This window comes from Athene noctua, chromosome 1, assembly GCF_965140245.1.
Source record: "Athene noctua chromosome 1, bAthNoc1.hap1.1, whole genome shotgun sequence".
Lineage (NCBI taxonomy): Eukaryota > Metazoa > Chordata > Aves > Strigiformes > Strigidae > Athene > Athene noctua.
In genome coordinates, this window is record NC_134037.1 from 118,175,473 (window position 1) to 118,201,123 (window position 25,651).

The following is a 25,651-nucleotide window of genomic DNA, read 5'->3' on the forward strand; positions in this document are numbered from 1 at the left end:
TCTCCTTACTGTTTTAAGTTCCTGACGAAGTTGCTGGTTTAAATTTGTAGATTCTTCTAAACGAGCCTCCAAAGCAGCAATTTTTTCTTCTTTTATTTCAAGAGACTTCTTAAGTGTGGATTCTAATTTTGACTCCAAAAGCTTGTACCTACTGGTCAATGACATCACACACAAAAAAGTCTGTATTTCAAAAAATTAAGGTATTTAAATGCAAAAATGTTCTGAAACAGCAGCCTCATAGCTCCTTTCAAAAATGTTTGTATTCTGACTCTATTCAAAAGCACAAAGACACTGCAGTATTAGTATCAAGACCTATGTCTAAAACAAACAGAAGATGGTAGTCAAAAACATTTTTTAATCCTTCTTTCTTTTAAGACCTATTAAGACCTACAAAAAGCCACATTCAGCAACACCAGTAGGGTGCTGACTTGATCTGGATCATTAGCATGTGTGTGATGACAGTGCTCTTCCTTCTGGCCCCACTCCAGTGGATCCAGCAGAGACCTGAACTAAATTAGAATGTGAAGTATTTGGAGAGCAAGATTTTCATCAATTTCCATTTCCTGCCAGCTCACAAAGAGGAGGCACTAGGGAACGAGACAGAATACAGTGCTGTGCAGGTGCATACTCATTTGATGTATGAATGTGCAAATTGCTCACTCAGCCCAGCTGCTGATATTTTAAGACTGTTATCACTCCTGATGTGTAAAGCTTCCATTTTTTTACCATGTTTACAGTATTGTAGGGCACCTAAAAAACCCAAACCACATATTTGGGAGAGATGCAGTCAGATTTAGGATACACTGTCTTAGAACAGTACCTCCTTTTTAGAAAATATTGAAAACTACACTCAATCACCCTTAAGCAGTACAGTCACTGTATATGTGCTCAGAATCTGGAAAACATCCCACTTCTCCCCACAGTAGGATAAAATAAAACAAACCACTAACACCCCTCTTTTTAATCTTGACTGCTGAAAAAAATCTCAGTTTAGTGAACAGAATAGACTGCAAGAGACTCCTGAGGGGACAAAAACATTAGATCCAGTCAGGAACTGGAGCAGAAGACCAATGGCAAGAGAATTAGTAAGTAGAAGGCTGTCCAGTAGCGTCATGTAAGAGTTCCAGATTTTAAGGTATGACTTAAGAAACACTAAGCCAGTCTATGACTAGTAGAATAGATGGCATTTCATCTTCTTGAGCTGAATGATATATTCAGCTACAAATAAGAATTTCTGTTACTTAAAAGTCATGCAATTATTAGAAAACAAAGAAGAAAGAAGACTAATAGAGACCAAATTTCTTGTGTACACCTAATAACAAAAGATGGTACAAATTTCTTATTGTCATTGGGATTTGGGTATTTCAGGTTCAGGGTCAAAATCCATAAATCTTTTTTGCCTAAAGACAACAGCCATTTGAAAGGCAAGAGAAAATGGAAAACACTTCCAAGTTAATTCATCAAACATGGTCAGCTTAGGCCCCAACAGAAAGACTCTGAAGTCCTACCAAGAACATTCAATGAAGACCCACAAGCAGCTCTCCAATAAGGGAGAGAAAAACTGTGCATTTTTAATTTCTGTCATCAAAATGAGAGAGGCAGACCAAAAATACACTGAGAATTGACTCTGGCCATAATAAACCTCGCTTTCTAGAGGCCTGATGGAACAATTGCTAATGCATCACATAGGTAACAATATAAAGCAAGCAATCCATGTACCTTTTGGATGAATGAGAAAGTTGAGAATAATGAAAAGGCAGGACAGTGACAGAGCACGATTTCAAACCAACTGCTTTGAAAAAAAATTATTCCCCATTCAGTCACCGGGCTCTACAGGAAGTTCTTAAAGACAGGTCTACATTCTGGTTTGAGGAGAAGCTCAGAACAGCAACACAGCCCAAATTCCTTTACATCTAAAACTATTTGGTCACAAGTGTGAGCTCAGAGGAAGGCTTTAGATAATGTTCTGGGTAGGCTTCAAGCTATAAAGCTTACTGCACACCTCTCCACAGGGCAGCCAGAATAGGCACATCATACCCAGCCTCATATCCAAATATCTCGTGCCATCAAATATTCCATCTGCTTCTGTGGTGCTTGCACATGGTCAGTGCTAGACAATCACATTTGCCATAAACACCTTTCCTGACAGGGATTATCTCCTGCTGCAAAGCAATCTGGAAAGAATTGACCATGAGCTGTTTTTATGCCAGTGTGGCTGAGTAGCACCAAACTAAAAGAGATCTAAGGCCAGAAGTAGACATGTGCCATGTCAACCAATATGCAATGCTTAGGCCTGCTCTCTGGGCCGTGTCCTTAATATATACACAGAAAAAACATCCACCAACTACTTGCAAATGGAATACCCTTCAGAAGAGCACTAAGGAAAGGTAGGGGGAATGAAGAAAAAATTACTTATTTGTGTAGTTCACACACATAGCTAACCTGGAAGCAAAGGAAGAAATGAGACAGGTGGTGACAGATGCCAGAAATATGCTGGAAGTCCATTTACAGACTATAATTTAATGAAAGCTGGATAAAATTCCCCATCCCACAGAAACATGCAAATTTTCTTCCAAATTATAATTTCTAGATCTATTAAAACATCATTCTGTAAAATGTGAAGGAAACACTAGTATTGTATGGCCCAAAGTCATAATTCATACAGTGTCACAAATCAACTAACCTGTGAGAAGTGAACCCACAACACCTGATCTTTAGAAGTAAGAGCACTTGTAAAGGACAAGTGCCATTGTCTGGAAAGTAGAAGTAGATTCATAGATCTTTTCATCTAGTATAATTTGCAAAAGCACCTTTCCAGACCCATATACTCTCCTTCTGCAGGAGCACTCATTTCAACCACTGGGAATCTAGAACGTGATTTAGAGAAATGTTGCTCAATCTACACTTCTTCATCTAGGCAGTTCAAGCTTCAACTCAGCTCAAGGAATGGTTCTTCTCTGCATGGTATATTCACCTAAGGACAAAGCAAATGCATCCTACACACTGTATGCTACACAGTAATGCTTAAATTGGAAGAAATCATGCTACTCTGAGGACTTTTCTGGACAGAACTCCCTATGTGTGAGCTGAGAAAGGTAGATGAAAGACATCACCAGAAAACATGAGGTGGCAACAGATTCTCCCTACAGGATTCTGGCACCACCCCAGTAAGAGAGCACAGGCAGCAAGAAAGGGAAATCAAAGGAAAAAAGAAAGTTGTTCAGTTTTCTTTTGATACAGAAGGCCCAAAATCACTCTACATGTTCATGACAATCAGTTGTAGGACCAGATCACGGCCAGCAGCTTTTTGTCTTGTTTTGTTTTCTTTAAAGAGCACAACTGAAGAGCATCATGAAAGAAAGACTGGCTAGAAGCCCATGCTAGTCTGCTTTTCTCCTGTCACAAATTTTCCCTAAATCCCTGGAGGATAAGGCACAACACAACATACAGTGGAGGAAACAGATGTCAGGATAGCAGCTGCTTTCTAATGGCAGGTGTGGTACAGTGACAAAGCCAGTACGAAGTTTTGGAGACATGAAAGCACTGGATGCCTCCCAGCCTCTGTAAGTGGGAGTTCTAAACAGCTTCCTTTTGGTAGGAAGAATTAAAATGAAACAGTCTTAAGGGAAGAGTGAGGCAGTTTAAGGTAACCACTATGTGACAAAAGCTTAAGAACCATTTCTATCAGTCAAGAAGTGAAAAAGAAAAAAAAAAAACAACCCACTTTGGGCCTATTACCTTTTACTGCTACTGTTCCTGCAACATTTTAATTATACATCAGCTGAATCTCCTGACATATTTCAAGAAATTTCTTAGTAGTAAAAAGTGACAATTCACTTTCACCAACAGCTGAATGTTAAAAGCACATCAACTACCTTATTAATTTTGGAGAATAGCAAGTTCCATTTTGGGTATATTAGTGTGCCTTAAGAACCTCAGAGTATGCACAAAACCAGTGTGTAAAACCATTTTAATGTATGCCTAAAAAAGATCCTCATTTCTACACTGTTCCAGATAGGCCTTGACATCCTCACCTGTCATCACTGCTCTGTTCATCATGCAAGAGACGCTCCTTGTTCAAGCCTATTTTTTCAAGTTCATGGGCAAGTTTTTCTAGATCATTGTTCATTTGTTGAGTCTTCAATTTTTCACTCACCAAGTCCTTACACAGGGAAAAAAATTACAGTCAGTATTATTGTATTAATAAAATAATGCAGTCTTAATTCTAACAGTGCTGAGGGAAGACATGATTTGAGTAATGTGTTAAGTCTCCCTTCCTTCCCAATTCTTAGCTTTCAGCCGTATCAGACATTATGTACAACAATAATATGATTTCACCTTATTTGTTTGCTCCTCTCCTTTCTGTAGAACTTCCCTTTCAAATTCAGTCTTGAACGTGACCAAGAAGGGGAAATGTTTCAGCCAGAACAAATACTAAACAAAGAATCTGAACAACGTTCATTGCAAAAGGGCTCTATAACAGAGGCTTCTGTAAGCAACCTTACCCAATTAAGTGTAATACTGTTATATTGCACCATTTGATCACGATTATATAACTTTTGGTTATCTAACGCTTTCCCTACCATAGCCACTAAAGATGCTAATAGTATACAGATTAAAGCACAAAAAAGACAAACTTTTTTGAGAAATACAGATATAATTTCTCTACATTACCAAGAGATTATGAGGGGAATGGTAACTAATTGCTGTTTACCTCTCGTAAAGTGACAAGGGTTTTCTTATCAATAGTAGCTCTTTTTACGAGTTCTTTATTTTCTTTTTCCAGTTCTTTCAGGCGTACACATGACTCTTTATATACAACTATTTCTTTAAATAGAGATTTATTTTCCTTTTCCAGATTACTAATTTTTACATTGTTTTCTTCTAAAGTACTATCTTTAATTTCTGCTTGTTGTCGAAGCCTTTTATTTTCTTTTTCTAGCTGTTTCTTATCTTTTTCCAGCTGAGAAGTCTCTTGTTCTAACAACTTATTCTCCTTTTCCAATTGCTCTAGGCGCTTACTAGATATTTTTAACTCCTCTAAGTTCTTTTGCAGAGTCTGATTTTCAGACTCTAAATCTTGTAATTCACTTTCTAATTGCTGAATCTTCTTATTGCTGTTTTCAAGGGCTTTCTGTAGCCTTTGGTTTTCTGTGTCTAGGCCTTGGTAGCTGACTTCCAAGCGTTCAGTCTTCTTAAATGAGGCTTTCATGAGTTCAAGGCTTTTTTTAAGTTGTTCTTTTTCACTCTCCAGTTCCTTATTTTCTAATTGCAACTGTGCCACTTTAATGCCTGTACACTTCAAGGATTCGATTGTTCTTCTTAACTCTAAATTTTCTTCATCAAGCTGTGAATTCTCCTTTTCTAAGGATTCTAACTGAAAAGTGAGATTTTTTAGGCTATCCAAAGTTTTTTTCAGTTTTCTGTTTTCCATTTCCAGATCTGAGTTCTCTTGTTCTAAGGCCTCAATCTTCTCACAAGTAATTTTTAAGTTAGTAATCTTTTTCTGTAATAATTCATTTTCCTTCTCCAGATGATGCAGCTCGTTTTCAAGTTCTTCTGCTCTCTCCCCTTTCTCTTTATAGTGTTCCAGTTCTTTCCTGACTTGCTTTTTTTCAAATTCAATCTTATTTAACTTACTGCTGGTCTCTTTAATAGATTCATGAAGGATTTTATTTTCCTTTTCAATTTCTTTCATTCTCGCTTCAGCACTGATTTGGGAGCGTTGTCTTAGAGAAGCTACAGTTTGATTCAAATGTTCATTTTCTTGTTCTAATAGCTTAATCTGATTTGGGGGGAAAAATTGTAAACTCTGGTGAACAACATGCCAACAAGTAATTACTTACATATATAAACTGAAAGCTACTAAGATTACAACATATTTCCCTTTTATTATAAGTTAAAAAAACCCCTCCTCTTATTCTATCTCTTATTCTCTATTTATTTGAAGCATTACAAACCCTGTGTATGTACACAGGTGGAAGCTTGACAACAAAATAAGTCAAAGCAAATCTTCAAGTATCTTCCTCTTAGATAACATAAAAATAAAACTAACAAAGCACAAACTAAAACCAAGATGTATGTATTTCTTAGCATAATTTCATTTTCATTTGTGTTTACCCATATTTAGATTATTTTTCTTTAACTCTGTAATTTCCAGAGATACGTGTCCACGAAGAACAAAACTCCAGTCGAGTTCTAAACCAAACTTGAGATGGAAGTCTGGGAGCTGCAAAAGTGTCTTTATTTCACTTGGAAAAAATAGAGGTGATCTGTGGGATATGAGGGCATCCTGATCACAGTCAATAACATTTTGTGAAGAAACACATCAAAGTTACACTAATATTTTGAGTTAAAAAGAACCCTTGGACATGCTGTTCCAAAGTACATCGTATTAGAACTGAATTATTTTCTTAGGTAACATATTCCCAGATTTGCTTCAAGAATAAAGGTAGCATTTACATCTTGATTTTTAGTATTTTTTTACTTTTTCAGTTACTCCAAATCATGTCAAACTATCTGGTTGCATGACAACAGACAGCAAAATGCAGGAAACTGTTTATATCAATATTTAAGAACACACTAATAGCATAAGGGATGTTTCAACAATAAACTGTTTTGGAGAAAAGCAAAAGTGCTAGTTGCAATGAAAAACAGACTGAGAAAATTACAGACTGTTCTTCCATATTTACATCTAAACGTAACTATTAATTACAGGATCTACGGCTCTGTTCCCAGCAATGACAAGCTGTTCTGAAATGATTAATGAGAAACTAATTAACAGGTGTCTGAAAACACAACTTTGCAACACTTCTTTATATAACCTGCTATGTTACTTAACATGCATAATTACTTGCCATGAATTTTGCTTCTATAACCCAAACTTAACAAAAATATAATGATCAGTGCATCCCTAATTTTTGATGAAATCCACTGAACCTTGTATAGTTAACTGCACTAAGTTTCAGCACAGAACTTGTAAGAGACATGGAAGATGCTGCTAACCCATCACAGCTCTTAAGTATATTATTTTTAAGCAGAAATATTCCCACTGAAATGTCAGACCTAGTACAATATGTTTAAAAGAATACCTGTATCCCTGATGGTTCAACTGGGATTTATGACTTATTCCAGAAAGTTTTAGTCCTTTTTTTTTTTTTTCTTAGAGTACACTTCTAATACAATACATAAATCAATTATTGTAAACAAGACAAGCTTCTAAACTTCTAATCAAGCAAAGCTGGTGTATTTTCTTTAAAATTATCCCTGGTGTTCTCAATAAATGAAAGTAAAGCTTCAATGCAAAGTTTCCCCCACCACCACTTTTTTTTTTTCTTTATTTTCTAAGTCTGGAATTTCAATTTGCTGATTAAATTGGGCCTTCAAAAAATTTCAGGATTTTTTAAATACAGTATTCTGTATTCCAAAATACTGTACTTTTAAATTAAACCTAATGAAAGACGTCAATCTCATCTAGAAGTATCAGTGGAATTTATAAATTCCACAATTCTCATTCTGAAGTACTTGATTACTAAATATGGGATTTCCAGAGGTTTCCATAACTCCTGTTTGCTAGTGACTGCCTTGCACAGGTCTTCTGAACTGCTCTCCCAAGACCTTCAGGAGTTGTCAGCACCCGTTAGATACAGATACATCAGTGCCATTCAGTACCCTCCCAAACACGGCTCAAATCTTTGTACAAGACCCAGATGCCAGTTTCTGACAACCAAAACATAAATTCTTCTAGTCACCTAACAAGTCACAGCTAGAAAACATTCCAGTAAAAGGGAATATTATGAAGCTGGGTGTGATGGTTCCTACCACAGCTAACCAAGAGTGGAGTGAGATAGGAGCCAGAGGCAGCAGTGGGGCAGCAGACCAGCTCTGCTCCACCAGTTTTGGTCGGGTCCCCTGGAGGGACCAGCTGCTGGAATTCCCATCAACACTCCAACCTGACTGCAAACACTGACCCGCTGTCTGGAACCTCCATTGCGAGGTGCCTGGCTTACCTCCCAAGTTCCCAGTTTTCTGTTTTGGCTGAGCTACACCCTCTAAGCAACTATAGCAAATGCACAGCCCACGAAAGCCACAGAAGCGTTACAGAACGCTAAAACGTTTTCAACCTAACAGTAAAGCCTCAGTTAAAAATGAGTCATGTCTCTCACTGCCTGCAGGTCTTGAGACAATCTATTATGCTGCAGATATGTCTTTCTGGCAGATCTGCTACATTTACCATGCCTTTATGCCTGTAAAAAAGTACAAAAGGGGAACAGTAGAGTACAAGACAGCATTAAAACTTCTGATTCTGCTACTCACTTGTCGCTCTGAGTTTTCTCTAAGTGCTTCAAGTGTCTTTTCGAGCTGTGCTTTTTCTTTCGTCAAATCTTTACTCAAATTTTGACTGTTCTGAAGACTTTGTTTCTCTTGGCTGATTTCATTCTCTAGCTCTTCAAGCTAAGGACAAAGAAACAGATTTTGAAAAAATGTACTTAATGACAATAGGATTACTCTTCGCTGGGTTGAAGGTGCCCTTATAGTAACGAATAAAGAAGGTTAAAGAGTAAAATGGAATGTCTCTTTTTTATCTGAAACAACTAATCTATTCTAGGAATAAATTTACTTCTGCCAGAATTTGCTCCCTGGCTCAGAAGACTGTATCTATAAAGTACTTTTGCATAAGAAAGTGGTCGGATTTCATAGGGCTCTGGATATTTCCCCAAGCATCTTTTTTTCTCTTAAAATTCTGTTTTAGTGAGATTTATACTGCTCCTCCAAGTCCCTCTGAACTTATAAGGGCTGAATGTTTTTTGATCTTACTTAACTATTTCAAGAGATACTTATGATGATTCCTTGGGAATTAAATATTCAGGCTTGCTTGTCAAATGGTTCCAACTCGCCATGTCACCAGACAGCAAAACTCTTCACAAGTGAAAATAACCAAGTGTGATTTTTTTGACACATGTAAGTTATAATTAGTTACTTAGAAGCCATGTACACACTGTATTTTTAAACAATCATCTGCTGGAAGGTTTGTATTCTATGTCAAGTCCATCATCCACATTACCCAGTCCTAGAGGATTCCAGACCCCAGGCAGGGGCAATACTTTTACAAACAAGTTATCTGAATTACACATTGAATTGCTGCTAAATACCAAGAAATACAATCAGAAAAAGGCAGCAGAATGGAATTTGTTCCTCCGTGAAACAATTTGTTGATCCGAAACAGGCAAAAAGCATGGCATCAGTCAGGCTGGAGCCTGAGTTAACTCTTTCTCTTAGGATGAGAATACCAATATTTGACCCATCTTTTGCTTCCCTCCTCCTCTCAAGTTCAGAACCTCCTAGTCGCTTGCTTAGCAGACCAATGTCTGTTTTACAGGGATATAGGCACTTTCAGTGGCTTTTGCAGAGGAGAATTAACTGGCTCAATCACTTCAGCAGGGATGCTGTCAGCCTTCGTCTGGAAACCAAATTTATCCCTCATCTGCCCAACTGCCACCTGAGCACTGGAGTGGAGTTCCTGTGGCCACTATATCTCGTATTTTAAAACTATATTAGTGGTTTGTTTTAAGAGAAAGCGTGTCCAGAGTAAGTATACAGGATCCTTAACAGACATTTTGTTCAACTGCACACTTTTTGCTGAAGTGATGACTGTTCAGAACATTTTTAGGGGCAAGTGAGAAAAAAGATGTGTCGTCAGAGATCCCAAGTGGTAAGAACGGTATCAGACAACCACAAGGACCTACTAGCACTTGCCTCTTACACCTATTCCTTTCTTTTGTACCCTCCCCTAACTGTCTTTCTGGTACTGCACAGAAACTCAAAGCAGCACACAGGCTGCTGCAAAAAAATACCGTATTGTTAAGAAGTCAAAAGAAGCATGGGAATATGAAATACAGTAGGGATTTTTTTTTTTTTTTAATTATCTCTTACCCACTCTTCTCTAAGAATAGCCTAACATCTGCTGAAGTAAAAGCTATTTCAGAAACTTCAGACATTTCACTCCACTGTAATCAGTCCCTGTTTTTTTCAATTTTTTTTCTCTATAAATGTCACTAAATTACTGTGCTTGATATACATAATTTGAAGAGCAAAATATTGTAGATCAGCACAGATAAATCTGACAAACTCCTCCCATTCACTTGCTCATCAATTCCTTGGCCACTCTTCTCTCAATTCTGAATGAGGACACATGACCGAGTTTTCTGCTTAGATGAAAACTGGCTGATGGGTCTATGTGTACTTACTTTCCCCTGCTTAATAATTATAAAAATTAAAATAATGTTGTCATTTCATAAAACACTTGGATTACTTATTGTGTTCCCAACGTTAACATATTGATGTTTTTTCCCCTCGTCAGTGTAAGAGCTTTCTGAAAGTCACATTCTTACATCATTAATAAAAAAGCATTATTAAAGAGAAAAAGCTCTCTGAGGTTGTTTTTACCATATACTAACAAACACCATAACACAACCCAGACCCTAGTAATACTTCATCCAAAATAACAGCAATTCATAAAATTACCCTTTAGAAAGAAAATGGCAAGCAACATTATACAACTCATACACAATTCAGACATAAGCCAGCCATTACCTTTTTGCTAAGTCTTTGGTTTTCTTTTTCCATTTTCAGAATCCTTGAAGTACTGCCTTCTACAGAACCCACTGCACTCTGTAGTTCTTCCACTGTCTTCAGCAAACTTTGGTTTTCCATTTCCAACTTCAGTAATCTGCTTGATGTCAGTTCATTTACCTCATGACCAAGTGATTTCTGTGGCACTGTAAGAGGAAAAAACCCCAACATTAAAAGAAATTACTTATTCCCTGGAGTTCCTGGACTTCACATTTTTAGACTTAGTAGATCTAGAAGCCTTTGAGGGTCTCTCCAATGCCTTCTTGGTGAATAAAGGTAGCTTGGATTAATGACCCATCCTCCTTACCCAACACGTAATACTGCAGATGCATCAAAGGAAATGTTCTACTCATCCTAATGTCCCTAAGCACAGCAGAGATCTGTTTCCTGAAACTGAGGATGTATCTCTACATCTCCACAAATCCTTTGTATGGGATCCAGTGCATGACCAAGCATGCTGTATTGGAAGAATCAAATCTTTTGCCACAGCTATCTTTGTAAACAATTACTCTGAGAAGCTTTAACAAATCTTTCTTGAGAACAGTAAAGCAAGAAGACTCATGATCTGTGCTACAGAGTGTAGAATGAATGGCAACACAATTTAACTCCAAGGTATTTATGGGTTTTAACTGAACAAGAATCACATGAACAGAGACTTTTCACATAGGCTATATCTCCCAAGGATACACGGGATTCAGTAAAAAAACCCAACACAAACCAACCAAACAAAAAAACTAACCACAACAAAAGCAAACAAAAACCAACGCCAAACCCCACACTGTCACATCTCTCCAGAGGACTAAAGCTCTGTACTTTAGAAATAAGGATGTGTAATCTCCTAATGCTGTCCAGTCTCTGAGCTTTCAATTCTTCTAAATTTATTGGTTTGCAAGTATTATTATGTTTACCTTCAGAAATTTCAGTAGTCCTATTTATCTGTTCAAGTTCCCAGCCAAGATGCAATGATTCATCCATACTTTGTTTCTGAGCCATTTCTAGAGTCATATTTTCCTCCATGAGTTCCTCAATCTTCTTTCTGTCCATATCACGCTCCTTAAAAATTATTGCACATGTAACTTGAAAAAAAGAAATGTCTCAACATGCACAAAGGATTTTAGTATCTAGTATGCCACTGAGAAATGCAAAGTGAATTTTCTGATTTGCTAATATACAGTGAGACAGCGAAGAACACAGAAGTATGGAGAACTTGAAGTGTAACAACCAGTAAAGAAAAATATCCAGAGAAGAACTTTGCATCATAACCTGTGGCAACGACTACTCACTCTTTTTTAAAGTTCGCTTATCTCCAAATATCCGGAAAGAAAGTATACATGACAAGCACAGCTTGGTAGCCCACAAAGAACAAACGGACAGGCAAAACTTCACCTTCTCCAAACTATCATAAGACTAATTTCAGGCAAAAAGCTGTAAAAAAGGACTAGGTCCATGAAGAGCATCTCACCTGGCTCTTCATCAGCCCCTCTTCTCCACACATGCCACTTGAACAGGAGTAAGCTGCAAGTGCAACTCTTAACATTTTGCAGAAAATTAAAGTGAACAGAAGGTAATAATCTGTCAGCCCTTACAGAAAACAAAAAAAAACTCCACGCAGGCAAATTCTGACTTTATATTGTAGTGTATTTACTTTTTGAAGAAAGATTGATTGAAAACATAAATTATTTTGGGAATAACCTTTTGATAAATGTCACTGTATTGCTAGAATTTGGAATATGAATAACTGCTTTAAGTATTTAAGTGACAACAGACTATCTTCATGTTAAAAAATGATCCTATTGTTATTACTAGTGAGTCTCTATTTCTTATCGTATTTTTATATGTTTAATTTAGCCAATTAAACATCGCACTGCCTTTGAGTACTGCCTTTGCCATTTTTCCTTCCCTAGGCAGAACCAAAGCTACTATAGGAAACTGTATCTGAAAAGTGTCAGTAAATCAAAACATAGCTTCCTTCTGTCCCACACCATTTTCACTCAAAGCTCTTTTATTAAAAATGGAAATGAAATTCAATTCATATCAGTTGTCTCTGTCATCCTCCATTTACACTTACCATCTCCATATCATGTAATTTAGCTTTTAATTGTAGATTCTCTTTTTCTAACTCATGTAATTTATCAGAACGGGCTCGGGTCCCCTCTAACTGATCTTCCAACATTGTCTTTGTTTCTAGCAACACTTGATTGTCTTCCTTTAACTCCTGCAAGAATTAAGCAACAAAACAAGTCACAAAAAAGGTATTTCCTTATTAATACAAACTTTGATACACACCATACCTAGTCTTAGAAATGTTGCTCTCATGCTAAAATATTAATTTGGAAGCTGTAACTGACTTTTTATGTATAAAGAACAAATTTACAGCGATTTCACGTAACTGCAACTGGTGAAATGTTTATCAAAAGAAAATTTTACATAACTTAAAGAATTTAAATAGTGCCTAAACCATTAAGAATAAAAACATATCGATAATTACAATCAAACCATCTGATCTGAGATGTGACTTGGAAAGATGTGTTGCACATATATGGGTTACAGCTAAGCAAAAGGCTGACATGAAATAAAAATTACAGGCATCAGGCTCCAAACAGACAAAAAAAAGTACTTCACACACCATGTCACTGAATTGTGGAGCTTATTGCTACGTGATTGTGTCGATGAAATGGCTTACATGTGTTGAGAAGTTATCTAATTCATAAAAAAGGAGGTCAAAAAGCTCAAAAGTATGATTTTCCTAAGCAGAGCATGATTTTTCTCTCAGTATAATTTTCCTGAGCAGGGGACTGCTGGAGTCTGGGAGAGCACAATAGGAAAGTATCACCAAGTGCTTGCCCTCTTCTTTCACTCTCCCCTAAGCATCTACTCTTGGCCACTGTCAAAGGCTGCAGATGGATGCAGATGCTGCTTTCAAGTCCATAATTTATCTTAGGATTAGGTTGAAGTCCCTAATTTTTGTGTTGCAGGAGATGAAGAGCAAAACTTCAGAGAAGAATTTTCTACAGACTTACAGGCCACTGGGCAAACATACTTAAGCCCAAAGTCAGAACATGATGCTGAAAATGCAACCACATTCTTAAAATACAACCTGCCATATTCAAATGTCCTAAACAACTTTACATACATAGAGGATTTTTTTTTAATGGCATCTGATGAAAATAATATGTAAAAACATGTAATTGGTAATTTTACTCATGATATAAAGACAAAACTTTTCAAACTTCAGCATCCAGTCAGCTGCAAAATCTGAAAAAAGATTAGTGAATATTACATATAAATATTTATCCTTCATACTCCTCCCTACACAAATATTAACTTATTATTATGAAGCAAAGCCAACTAAGTAACATCTGTCTCTATTCAAGCATGCTTGAAAAATCAGATAGTTTACAAGCTATAAAACATGTAAACAAATACTAGGTTTTTTAGCAAACATTCTGTGAAAGTGACATTACTAGTGCTTTCAAATCATGTACACTACTAATCTCTTTGCCAATATTTTTAACCAGACCCTTTCAGTCCCTCTTACAGCAGTAGCAGATATACACAGTCTATAAAGTCATTTATGTAAGATGATTTTCAAAATAGTTCACATACAAAGGTCTGTTCATACGCAGGCAGGCTGATGATAATGCTCCCCACTCACAGCACCTGAGTTTCTAACAGATCCATGCATGCTACCCTCCTACATCACATACAGGTAAGAGCCAACAACTCTGAGGAAATTTGAGAACATAAATCACAAAACTGGACCTTTATCACTCAGCTCAAGTTGAACAGCAGTATCTTATTCAAAGTATGGCAAACACTGAGAAAAGATCCAGTGTTGGAAAGCAGTTAACAGCCTCTGTTTTTAAGTGGCGTATGAAGGCAGCTTTGGAGCCTCCTCAAGAATGGATGTTTCAGTGACGGCAGTTAAGGTCTGTATTTAGTGTATCTTGAGAAAGTTTCTTCCAATTTCAAGAGATTGTTTTATATTACACAGTAAGATGAAAAAATTAATTTCCACAAGCAAAGCTAAGAACAAGTCATCTTAAAAAAAAAAATCTTGGGAACCATGACTGTTTTTAAAATTTCCAAAATGTCTGAAGCACTTCTAATAATGTTTCAATTGATACCATGCACCTTAACCCTCACTACAGTGTGCTGTTTATTTTTTTACACTGCAGTTCAGTGGGAAAAAGTATCCATGCCATTTTCCATAAACAAGCTAGTAACTCCCATGTCAGTCAATATGCTTGATTTCTGACTGAAGGTATTATTAGAAGTTCTGGATGAAGGACCTACACTTGAACATTTACAACAAACATGTGGGGTTTTTGCCTTGCAGTTTTTCCTCTCTCCTCAACAGTAACTTCTATCTGGAGTAGTTATTTTCTGCTGTGACATATAAAGCATACATTCATTAACAGGTTTTAACTTTTAAACACTCAAAGAAAGAAGTCTCTTCCCAGAGTATGCTACATCACTGGTTGTTAGTATTATGACCTTTTTCAGCTGAATTAAGTAGAATATTGGGGATATGCATCATGTCTAGGCAGCAGTTCAGTGGGAAGAAAATGTGGAGGTCAGCACAGATGACAGTGTTGAGATGTTGCTTCGGAGTTACTATATGAGGGAGTGTAAAGAAAAGTCATCTTTCCACTGTATTCAGAACTGGTAAAGCCAAAATGAGAGTGAGAGATCCAGTTTTAGGGACTCAATTTAAAGACTTGAATTAAGATAGAACCCAAAGAAGAAACATAAGGCAGAATGCTGTGGGGCTGCAGAGCACAAAAAGCTAGAAGAGAGGACACATGACATGTCAGTCTTCAGAGAAAAAAAAGGCTGCTATGAAAAGCTGCAGAGACTTCATTACTCAGGTCTTAAAGCACTGATTAATGCCAAACACTCATTTGGAGTGGTATGGGTGTATTGAAAATACCATGCTTAAAGCACAAGGACTGAACGAGTCCCTCAGATGCCATCCAGGCCTGTGAATCCAAGAGGCCACATTAAACAAAAAAGTTACATAAAAATATTACATGTAAAAGTTTAGCCTAATATCTTGGTTTTGCTTTTTGGTCATTTTTATCCTAAAGAAAAGGCTTCACACCAGCATTGTAACAACTACATCTAGGCAACATAATATTTTTTTCTAACAAGCATTCATTGTGAATTCTCCCTGCTTTCCTAGGAGTCTTTTGGTTTTAGTGACCACCTTCAAAATGTCTTTAAAATTTCATTAGTTCTGACTCCCACAAGTAATTGTTTCTTTCACAGACTATGCCACCTGGGCATTTGCCCAACAAATTTGCCATTTACAGACAGAAGGACAGCTTAATAAAATCCCACATGTTGACAATCTGTTTCTTAAACTTCTAATTCATGACCGAATCATGATTCTCTCTTGCCTGGTGACAGGGCATCTTTTTTTAGTGTATTTTATCCATGGAATGCTGACATCCTATACTCATTTATGTGTATAGCCACTGTTTCCTCTAAACTTTACTTACAAAATTACCTTCTCTTCGGAGATGTGCAAGAGGAGAAAGAAATTATTATGTTTATAGCATATTTTTGATTAATTCCTCCTTGGGTGTCTCATTACATAGTATGTATCCTGCACACAGGCTCCTACTGATCTTCCTAGCTTAGAGCTATGGTGAATACTGCTGACTTCAAATGAAACTGCATGCCATTAGAAGCAAGGACTCTTATGTAAAAACTGTAATTTATCACAAAAGACTATTATATATGCCAGAGCAAGAAACTGTAACACCGTTTTCATGTCCCAATGTTTAAATCAAAATAACTCTGAAAAAGCCACAGCAAACAAAAATCCATGGTTATTCGGGTTTGGGTTTTTTTCCTTAATATACCTCCACTCTAGCTTTGTAGAATTCAATATCATGCAGCCTCTCTTTATACCGGCTGACTTCACTTTCAAGCTTGTCGACTCGAATTGCCTTCTCACGAAGAGCATCTAATTCATCTCTGTACACTCTGGCAGAACGGGCATCTGAGAGTAAATTCATATTCTTGAAAACATGAAAATACAGAAATTAAAGGTAAGAATACTGGACAGTACACGCAGGAGGATAACAGAGCTGCTTCATTATTTAAATTGGGGTAATGCGGAGGGATGTAAGTTAATTCTGAGAAAGGTAAAGAAAAAAAATAATTTAGAGGCTCAGTCCAGATGATGTATTTCCAAGAAAACTGCACTGGCCTTTTTCAAGGAGAGGTATGTACACATGTGTACATTTCAGAACAGAACATTTCTTTTACAGATTATCTCAAATGACCCCAAATAATTTTATACACTTATTCCCAATAATAAATGAATCAGGCGTTCTTCCTCCTTATCAACACATAGACTCAACGTGTAAAAGAAAACCAGACAAAATTTAAGTGCATTGTTTCTGAAGAACATTCACCATATATACACTCAGAGAATATTTTGGTGGTAAACTGTTTCAACGTGGAAACAAAAAAAAAATAGAGAAGAGATACTAACTCAACTCAGAATATTCTTCCAGCATATTAGACCAAATAAAGGAAAAAATTACATGAGATTGTGTTCAGAGGACAAGGTGAAAAAATGCATGAAAACATACTTCCTAAAACAAAAAAAAAGGCAGAGGTGTGTGGATTGTTCTGGTGCTGGCAACTTTTTTTTAAAACAATAGATTTCCAAAACAAATACCTCTTGCTGAAGTCTCTTCAATTCACCTTCCATCTGTTCAAGTTCTTGTTTACAGTCAAGTAACTGCTCAGTCTTTTCCTCACTTAGAAGAGAAACACAAAACCAAAATATGACTACAAAGCTTGGTAATTATCTAGTTTGAGAACAAAATACTGAGATTCATGAAACTTCTCTCATTTAATCCAGACCTTCATGGGCATCAGAGTGTAAAACCTAGGTATATCATTATGCTTTTGGCTATAGTCTGTATCTCATCTTTTCTATTTGGCCAGATTTTTTGTAGTCCTTAATTCTTGTTCACTAAGGTTTCCTACTTACGTGGGGCAGAAAACATTAGGGTCTGATAAGAGATTTTTTGGGGATAAAGGATTTCTTTGGTAAAAAACCCTCAGAATGTACACATGAATATGTACCAGGAGATTCACGTTCAAAAGCAAACGTAGAATAATTTCAAAATATACATTGAAAAGGTCCAAAGATTTTCCAGACAATGATCACTGATTCATCCTGTCACAGATCAGGCAAAGCCAATTTTAAAAGCACTTTCATGCTTTTGTAATTTTTCTTACAGAGAAGAATTAAGGTTTTCAGATACCTTTACTCATTTTAAGAAGTTACTGCTTAATAACCATTTGTGAAATGAATAATGAATTTTAATTTTATGGAAACAACACAGTGTCTGTTTTAGTCTACTCAGAAATTTAAAATAAAAACAATTGGGCATAGAATACCACCATTCTTACAGGACTCATTCTTAACTTCCAGCTAACACATATTTCCCAGTGCCCAAAAAGGAGTTCGTTAAACAACAAGGAAGCACAAGGGAAACATTTAATTTTCTCAAAGACACAGAACACTTCAATTGCACCTCAGAATAAACAGTATTCACTTATTGAAAATAAACAGTATTCACTTATTGAAAATAAACAGTATTCACTTATTGAAAAAACCCTGCTGTATCCAATATTATATGCCCCTAAAAGATATATTGCATATTCAAACATGTTAATATATAACTTGATATTCTGGAACAGAAGTATGAAACAAAACAGAAGTAGAAAAGGGGGAAATAAGATAATTTAATGGACTGAAATGTATAATACAATCTCGAATTAATCATACTAAGAAAAAATATATTAGTTTTAAACGAATCTAGAATAGTTGTTTTTATAAATGAGCCCATCTCACAAGCACCCTTCTGCAACCACCCATCATTTCAAAAAGGTTGTTGACAGCCTACAAGTATACCAGGATCCATCTACATACAGCTCCGTGCAACATCACTGTCCAGAGCAGATACCAAAGCTCTCCCTCTCCATGGGCATTCAGAAACCACACAGAAATACAAACGTATTCTATATTATGTTAGATTACTCTAACTTTTCTATTAGCATTCCTATTCCTGTACTATTGTTCTACATAGAAACACAATGGACTGAATATAGAAAACTAGATGTGCAGTTTCCAGTTGTGGAGTTTCTCATTACAAGCCTCAAATTGCTGTTTTGCAGCCAATGGAAAAATAATCTTTACAGAGCTTTTGTATGAAATTATATTAGCTGCAACACACATTAAACCAGGTATGAGGGTTCACTGCCAAAACCAGATTATAAATAATTTTGAAGCAGAGTATTTTCAACCAGGGAATCAATCTAAATTTAAATTTATCAAATACATGCAGCACTTAATACCAAATGCGACAGACAGAAGTTATTTTATCAAAGTCTAGTATTTTAAATATACTGCTCCATGTAAAGGAAATTTATTTACGAAATGAATTTAAATAGAGTGCAAAATGTGAAATGTTCCGAGCCATCACTGTTGCCCTAATTGCATGCTTCAGCTACAGACTAGAGGGGATTGTACTAAATTATACAGAACATACCAGTGTTCACTGTTTAGGCTATCTATTAACTGTCAATCAAACTAATAACAGCAATTTTTTCACTAATTTTCTTGGTGCAGCTGTTTATAGAATATCCTGGGCGGGCTCATTTCAGTAGACACATAATAATACAGACATCAGAAAAAAAGAGCCGTATCTTTTTGTCCTCTATTCTGCATGAAGACCAAGATGTAGTGGGGGAAGGGGATCCTCTGAGTAAATCAACCAGATACTTAATCCAGCCAGCTAGAGATGATCTGATCAACAAACTCTGGTAAGAGCAGACCAGCAAGCTGATAACTGTGATTTATGCTACCTTCAACTTGTAATTTCATTTTACTTGTCTCCTCTCTCCATGAAATATGCTGGATTAAAAATATCTGCTTCTAACCTACAGGCAAGTTACATATTAAATCTCCTCAGATTTAAACATTTGTATTTTAAATTCAGACTGCACATACTTCACTCTGCTAAAACAACATTACACGTTTCTGTAGGGAGAAACAGATTCTCCACTGGACTATTATTGTTCTCCTCTTTAAATAACTCTTCACTGCTGCTCAGATGTGTTCCTAGACTATGAAGACAAAGTACCCAATGATTCTTACTGAATCAGTTTTCTCCATAAAATAAAAGGGATAAATAAGTTTTTCATTAGAGTATGGAAAAAAACAAAGGAATAAAGATGTTTGTTACAATGAGACTGAATTTTCACAGTACTTGAATGAGGGGAGGAGGGGAATATACCCCTGAGCTAAGAGGTCAGCACCTGGAAGAGAAGACAACACTCCCTTCACTGGCTGAAGGTAACAAGCTGGAAATGGTAAGAAACTTGAACTGACCCAAGCTGTTAAAATTTACTCATTTTACAAATTACATTCTTCTTTAGACATAAATAACCATCCCCTTGCCCGCAAACTCAAAGTCTCTTTCACTGCATCCAGGTTTGCAGTGGGTCAAGAGATTTTGTGGAGTTTGGTCTGCAAAATTTTCTTTTCAAGCTATTCTCTTAGAAACAGATGAATACGGATATATTAAAAATATAGTCAGACATCCATTAATGATAACAAGCAATAAAGGAAGCACAAAGGACTTGCCTCGGAAACAATATATAAAAAAAAAAAAAAGGCAATGCTGCATTAGACTAGCTATATTTCTAAAAGAGAATTTATGTAGAGCCAAGAGCCCATCACTGTATTGTAACATGCTCAAGAGATGGCTCCAATATAGTTAGTTTTTCAGAAAGTTCACAGTCCAAAAGATACAAAGTTACCACAGCACTAGCTCACTGATTTCAGTATGTTTATCGCTAAACCATCAATATAATTCATAATGAAAATTAATACAAACACATATGAAAAGTTGTATTTGTCACACTGGTCCACAAACATGCTTACATTATAAAACTACACTTCCTGCAGTCCAATAACTCAAAAAAGCATTTATAACTGTAATTTAACATTGGAAAGAATGAAGGATTTGTCTAGAGAATGCTACTATTGTGCAAAATCAACAACATGTTTAAATTCTCAACACACTTCTGCAATCTATGTGTACTCACAGCTCTTGCCTAAGCCTTCTTATCTTTGCTTTGGCATCTGCTAGCTCTACTGACAGGTGCTGTCTGCTTTCTGTGCGCTTCATGCCAGGAGACCCACAAGGTGATTGTGCTGCCGAGGCGTGAGGTAGAAAACGGAGACAGTCCCGTTCTTCTGAGAGTTCTATGATAGTCTAGGAAATTTTGAGAAAAGAAAAAAGAGAAAAGAAAGTATAGAATTGCGTTCAGAGCCATTTAGGTCAGCAACTAGTATTGCTTACTGCCTTAAAGACTGAAATGAAGCAAGAATTATGGAAAAGTTTTGCCCAGTACCATTTCAATATTCTTAAATTAAACAGATTTAGACATTTTTTGTCCACAAAATCATCAATGCCCAGAATGGACTGAGTAATGAAAGGGCATGATTCCTTGAACACGAGGATAAATATTTATCTCTAAAGAAACCGGTGTTCTTCAGTGAGCAGCAGCATCCTTGCCAACTGAATAAAGCATCAGGCCTGTAAGAATATTCCTATTTCATCATATAAATCAAGGCGTTATCCTAATATGAAGATCTCTTGGATTTTAAATTAAGTTACTTTTCCTCTGCATTGCAAAAAAGCATTACCATGCATCCTCTCCCCTCATGGTTAAGTTTCTGTTTTATTCTTATTAAGGTTGTGAACTGAAAGACAGGTGGTTACTGTCAAAGGAGTATTTGGAATAATTGCAACATTAACATACACAGGTTCTACTGAGGGGCAAATCCGAAACCACCAAAATTATTTGGAACTTGCAATTTTTATTAAATACATTTCTGTTTCTTGATTCTCACACAGTACAACGATTGTGCCTGGTGGTAAGCTTGTAAAACTTCCTCTACCAGTATGGATTCTGCTCCAGTTCACTCAAACCTGTACAATAGGATATAGTAATGTGACAGACACCTTCCAGTGACTAGCCTGCAAACTGACCTGTCACCAATGCCTGGAAACAGAACTGAAACAGTGTTGGATTGTCTGTTTTCAACGACAGGTGAATGTTACTTAAAGTTGTTTCAGACTCCTGTTACATGCAAGAGATCATCTATTACTAGCTTCTCTAGTTTGTCACAGTATTCAACAACTAGTACGAGCGCTGTGACTACCTGAAACAACTTTCTGGCATTAAGGAATCCTTGCTTAAATATGCTAACAGAACATACATTAAACTATTAGTTATAAAAATGGCAAGCTGTAGCATCTTTAAAAAAAATATTTCTTGTATTTCTCTTTAAAAAAATATTTCTTGTATCTCTCAAGCAACAAATCACATCCATACCTCCGAGTGCTCATCTCTTTCATCTATAAGTCTTTTTAAATGTAACGCCATATTTTTCAAGAGAGGTTCAACATATTCTTGTGTCAATACGATAACATCCATCCACTGCAGATCAAACACATTTTCCTGGTTATGAGTTACCTACACCAAATGGAAGAGAAGAAACAGTCTCTTTAAATTGCAAGAGTAGAAAGGAAGCATAAAGAAAATAAAGCAGAAACTCTATGGGTGAAATTCTTTAGGCAAGTTATGAAAAAAATCACTTAAAATAGACTAAACTGTATGCAATGGAATATCTTCTTGTCTACCTGAAAGTACTACCTTGTACCTTGGGTAAAATAAAAAGTTAAAGGTGAGTATGACATAATATGTATTACATATCACATACATGGCACCTGAATTATATTTTATAAATAAATTTGCATATGAAAGTTCTACTAAATTAAATTTGCTGTAATTCAAGAAATTCTTGGACCAACAAACTTGCTCCCTGGTACTGCTTTAACAATGTAATCCAAAGGAGGTCAATCATGAAATCTTTTTGGGAATCAAGTTGAAAAATAAAAGCATTTTCTGCTTACTAAAAACACTAGATATATAAATCACAGATTTGATTTACTTCCTTTTGAACAAACACAGTTTATGTCCTTACAATAGAGCATTCCACCTTGAAAAAAGTTTAAAGCACAAAAACCCCCAATCTACCTCTTGAATATGGGCTGCAACAGCTGCTCTAGTGTCAAAATCCAGACTTTGTATTCTTTCAATAAATTCTTCTTTTTTCTGACACTAAAAATAAAGACAACTATTTTATATACATTTATATATAATCACAATTATTTTCATTCTTACTTTGATTTCTGAAACCTAAAAATGATAAAGCTGACATTACAATGATCACATTACTAAATCATCCAATAACACTGCTGACCAATAAATAATTGGTTTATGCCACATTACAGTAATTACAACTTTCAACACTAATAAAATTATAAGGAAAATATAGGGATTGAAATAGGGCAAGGAAGACGTTTCTTAAAGAGCTATTTATTAAGATTTTATGATAGTGAGTTCCACAAGCACTTCTTCAGCGTCCTCCTCTAATAACGCAGGTTGCTTAAGTTATGAACATATAACTGGTTCTATTTTTTCAGTTTAATTAGCTGAATGGTACAAACTTTCCTAATAAAAGCAGCAGTCTGTCAAACACGTTTATTTGATACGTGAAGCACTTTCAGTAAGTGTTGCAACACTTCTGTAAGCAAGCAACACTTCAGTACTTTACCATTTTCTTCCTTTCTTTACATTATCAGATAAAATAAGAATATTGCAAATAATGAACTATTAGAAATTCTTCATACCCAGTTTGCCATATTTGTACAGTAAAATGTAAGAGGTGCACAGTTGTAGCCATTGTAACAGTAAGAATATCCAGATTTTCAAGGAATGTAATAGTACCACTAGAGGAAGGAAGGTCAAAGTTATATACCACCTCAGGTATTAAAATAGTAAGAAAAGAGATCAGTAACACTTGAACCATTTCATACAGTTATAAACATAATTAAACTTACCTGAACTGCACAACCAAGTAAAAGCAGGAGGAGTTTTTTTATTTCTTCAGTACCTGGCTCTAAGAAGAAAACAAGACCAAAAAATGGTAAGTGTAAAATGGTAATTTCAGCTTCTTCCCCTACCCCTCAGAAAACATCAGGTTTTCTCATTATTTCATAAAATTAATGTTAACCTAGTTTACAAAGTGAAAAAGTTGAAGAAAACCCCATCTTTCCAGCTCTCAACTTGGTCCTCTTTGCCACTTCACTGCCAACTTTCAGTGTTAACAAATAGCTTAACGTCCATAACAGTTTCAAATTAAAACCGCCATCATTTCAGGCCTTCACAAAGCAAAACTTCAGCCTGACATTTTCAAAAGTGCTTTGGAGACCTACAACCAAGTTCACAAATGTAATCTCAGGTGTCTTGAGATAGTTACAAAAGCGCTTAAATTATTTGCCACCCCCTAGCTACAAGAGTTATACCACACGTTCATTTAAATTACTTTATAAAGCTATATTGGATATTCATCTGCACATCTAAAAAATCAAAATGCATTTCTAAATCTGGCCTTAAGCATCTTAACCTCCTAAAGAAGCTTAAATTACTCTGTTTACAGATTAGTAAAGATGTTTCTTTTTACGTTCAAAATGTTCTTGTCTTGCTACTAAATATATGCTATAGCTAGAATATAAATGCCATAAAGCAAATGCTTTAAGGATGGCAAAATATCTTAGGCCAGTTGGAATTAAATTCTATATGGCGATGTATTGTTTTGCTCTACTGAAACAGAAAACACCATCCATTGGGCTATCTACGAGTAAGAGGGTCCTAACAGCATCCTTTCTCCAATATACTCTGGATTTCAGCCAAGAGTTTATTTCATTGTGAGCTAAGCAGACAATAGCTACGCTGTCAAACATCATCATGTTGGGCCTGGCTAGAAATCTGACCTTCCTTCTGCAAAACTGTACTCTGACACACAGCTGGGGTAACTACCACTGATACCAAGAGATTCCCTCTCGGTCCCAACTGCACACAGGGGATGTCTTGCATGTACTACAGGACACAGAGTCATCTGGAACCTGACCTCAGTGACTCAACTGCCTTTTTTTCAACGACTCTGTTGGTAACCACAGACCATCTCCAATGATCACGAGACAGTTATAAGCATCCATAAGAAAACTCAATCAGAACCTTACTTCTGAAACGGCAGTTTACAGTCACCTTCTACATCAGGCAACTGAGTCTATTTTGGATGAATCCCCACATAACAAAGACGTAACCATACACTTACAAGCACTTGAAAAACTGTTCTTTTGTTTGATCCACTACAGTATTTTGAAAGGGAAGCAAATATGAAATCCTTCTCAAAAAGTTACAGATACAAGGTAATCTTGATCAAAAGCAGAAATTAAAATGAAATGAAGAAAATCCTAAAAGGATACGGACCTCTTAACAATTTTGACTAGCTTTCAGTAGTCAAGCCTGCTGCCATAAAGCAGAGATGAAAGACATGCTAAGCTTCTCCACCTTCCTCACGGCTTCAGGAATTCTCTGTGCATTACAATATTATAGAAACTTTTTTCAACATGGACTCAACCTGTTCCTTTTACAGGGAGATATGTATAATCCCAGTGAACATGCAATGTTTAAATTTTTCAGAAAAGGTTTGTCAAGGAGATATGCCACGAAGAACATGAACTCAAATGGGAGATCTTTAATCATTTATACAGACTCCTTGTATCCCAAAGACTCGAGTTGTGAAGTCTTTCACATAGAAATAGAAAACATCAATGAACATGTTTTATCAGAAGCACACTACTTCAACTGAAGAAAGAAATTCCACCTGGCTGCCTCTCTTAATCAACAAAGATTAACCAGAATATTGTAACAGAAGGAATCCATGCCAACATCTCACATCCTACATTCACTTAACCCAATAAAATTCATCACGCTTTTTTTTTGTTTTTTTAAAGCAATCCCCAAACTCCTCTTTGGATGCTGATTTGCACACTGCTTCAGCACC

General features: G+C 36.2%; 1 protein-coding gene across 15 annotated transcripts in view; it reads right to left on the minus strand.

Annotated features, from left to right (window-relative positions):
* The window catches only part of CCDC88A (coiled-coil domain containing 88A), a 79,669-nt gene that overhangs the window by 28,226 nt on the left and 25,792 nt on the right, over positions 1 to 25,651 (minus strand). For 12 of the 15 annotated variants that reach the window (XM_074906956.1, XM_074906401.1, XM_074906861.1 and 9 more), the window contains exons 5-17: positions 23,643 to 23,701; positions 22,777 to 22,860; positions 22,072 to 22,212; positions 20,776 to 20,945; positions 17,330 to 17,411; positions 16,503 to 16,661; positions 12,701 to 12,847; positions 11,541 to 11,685; positions 10,594 to 10,778; positions 8,317 to 8,454; positions 4,715 to 5,785; positions 4,035 to 4,162; positions 10 to 151 (exon numbers count right to left, since the gene is read on the minus strand). In XM_074906956.1, coding sequence (XP_074763057.1) covers positions 10 to 151; positions 4,035 to 4,162; positions 4,715 to 5,785; positions 8,317 to 8,454; positions 10,594 to 10,778; positions 11,541 to 11,685; positions 12,701 to 12,847; positions 16,503 to 16,661; positions 17,330 to 17,411; positions 20,776 to 20,945; positions 22,072 to 22,212; positions 22,777 to 22,860; positions 23,643 to 23,701 — 2,651 coding nt within the window. The remainder of the gene's footprint in view (positions 1 to 9; positions 152 to 4,034; positions 4,163 to 4,714; positions 5,786 to 8,316; positions 8,455 to 10,593; positions 10,779 to 11,540; positions 11,686 to 12,700; positions 12,848 to 16,502; positions 16,662 to 17,329; positions 17,412 to 20,775; positions 20,946 to 22,071; positions 22,213 to 22,776; positions 22,861 to 23,642; positions 23,702 to 25,651) is intronic. The other 3 variants (XM_074906680.1, XM_074905873.1, XM_074906215.1) reach the window with 2 other exon arrangements.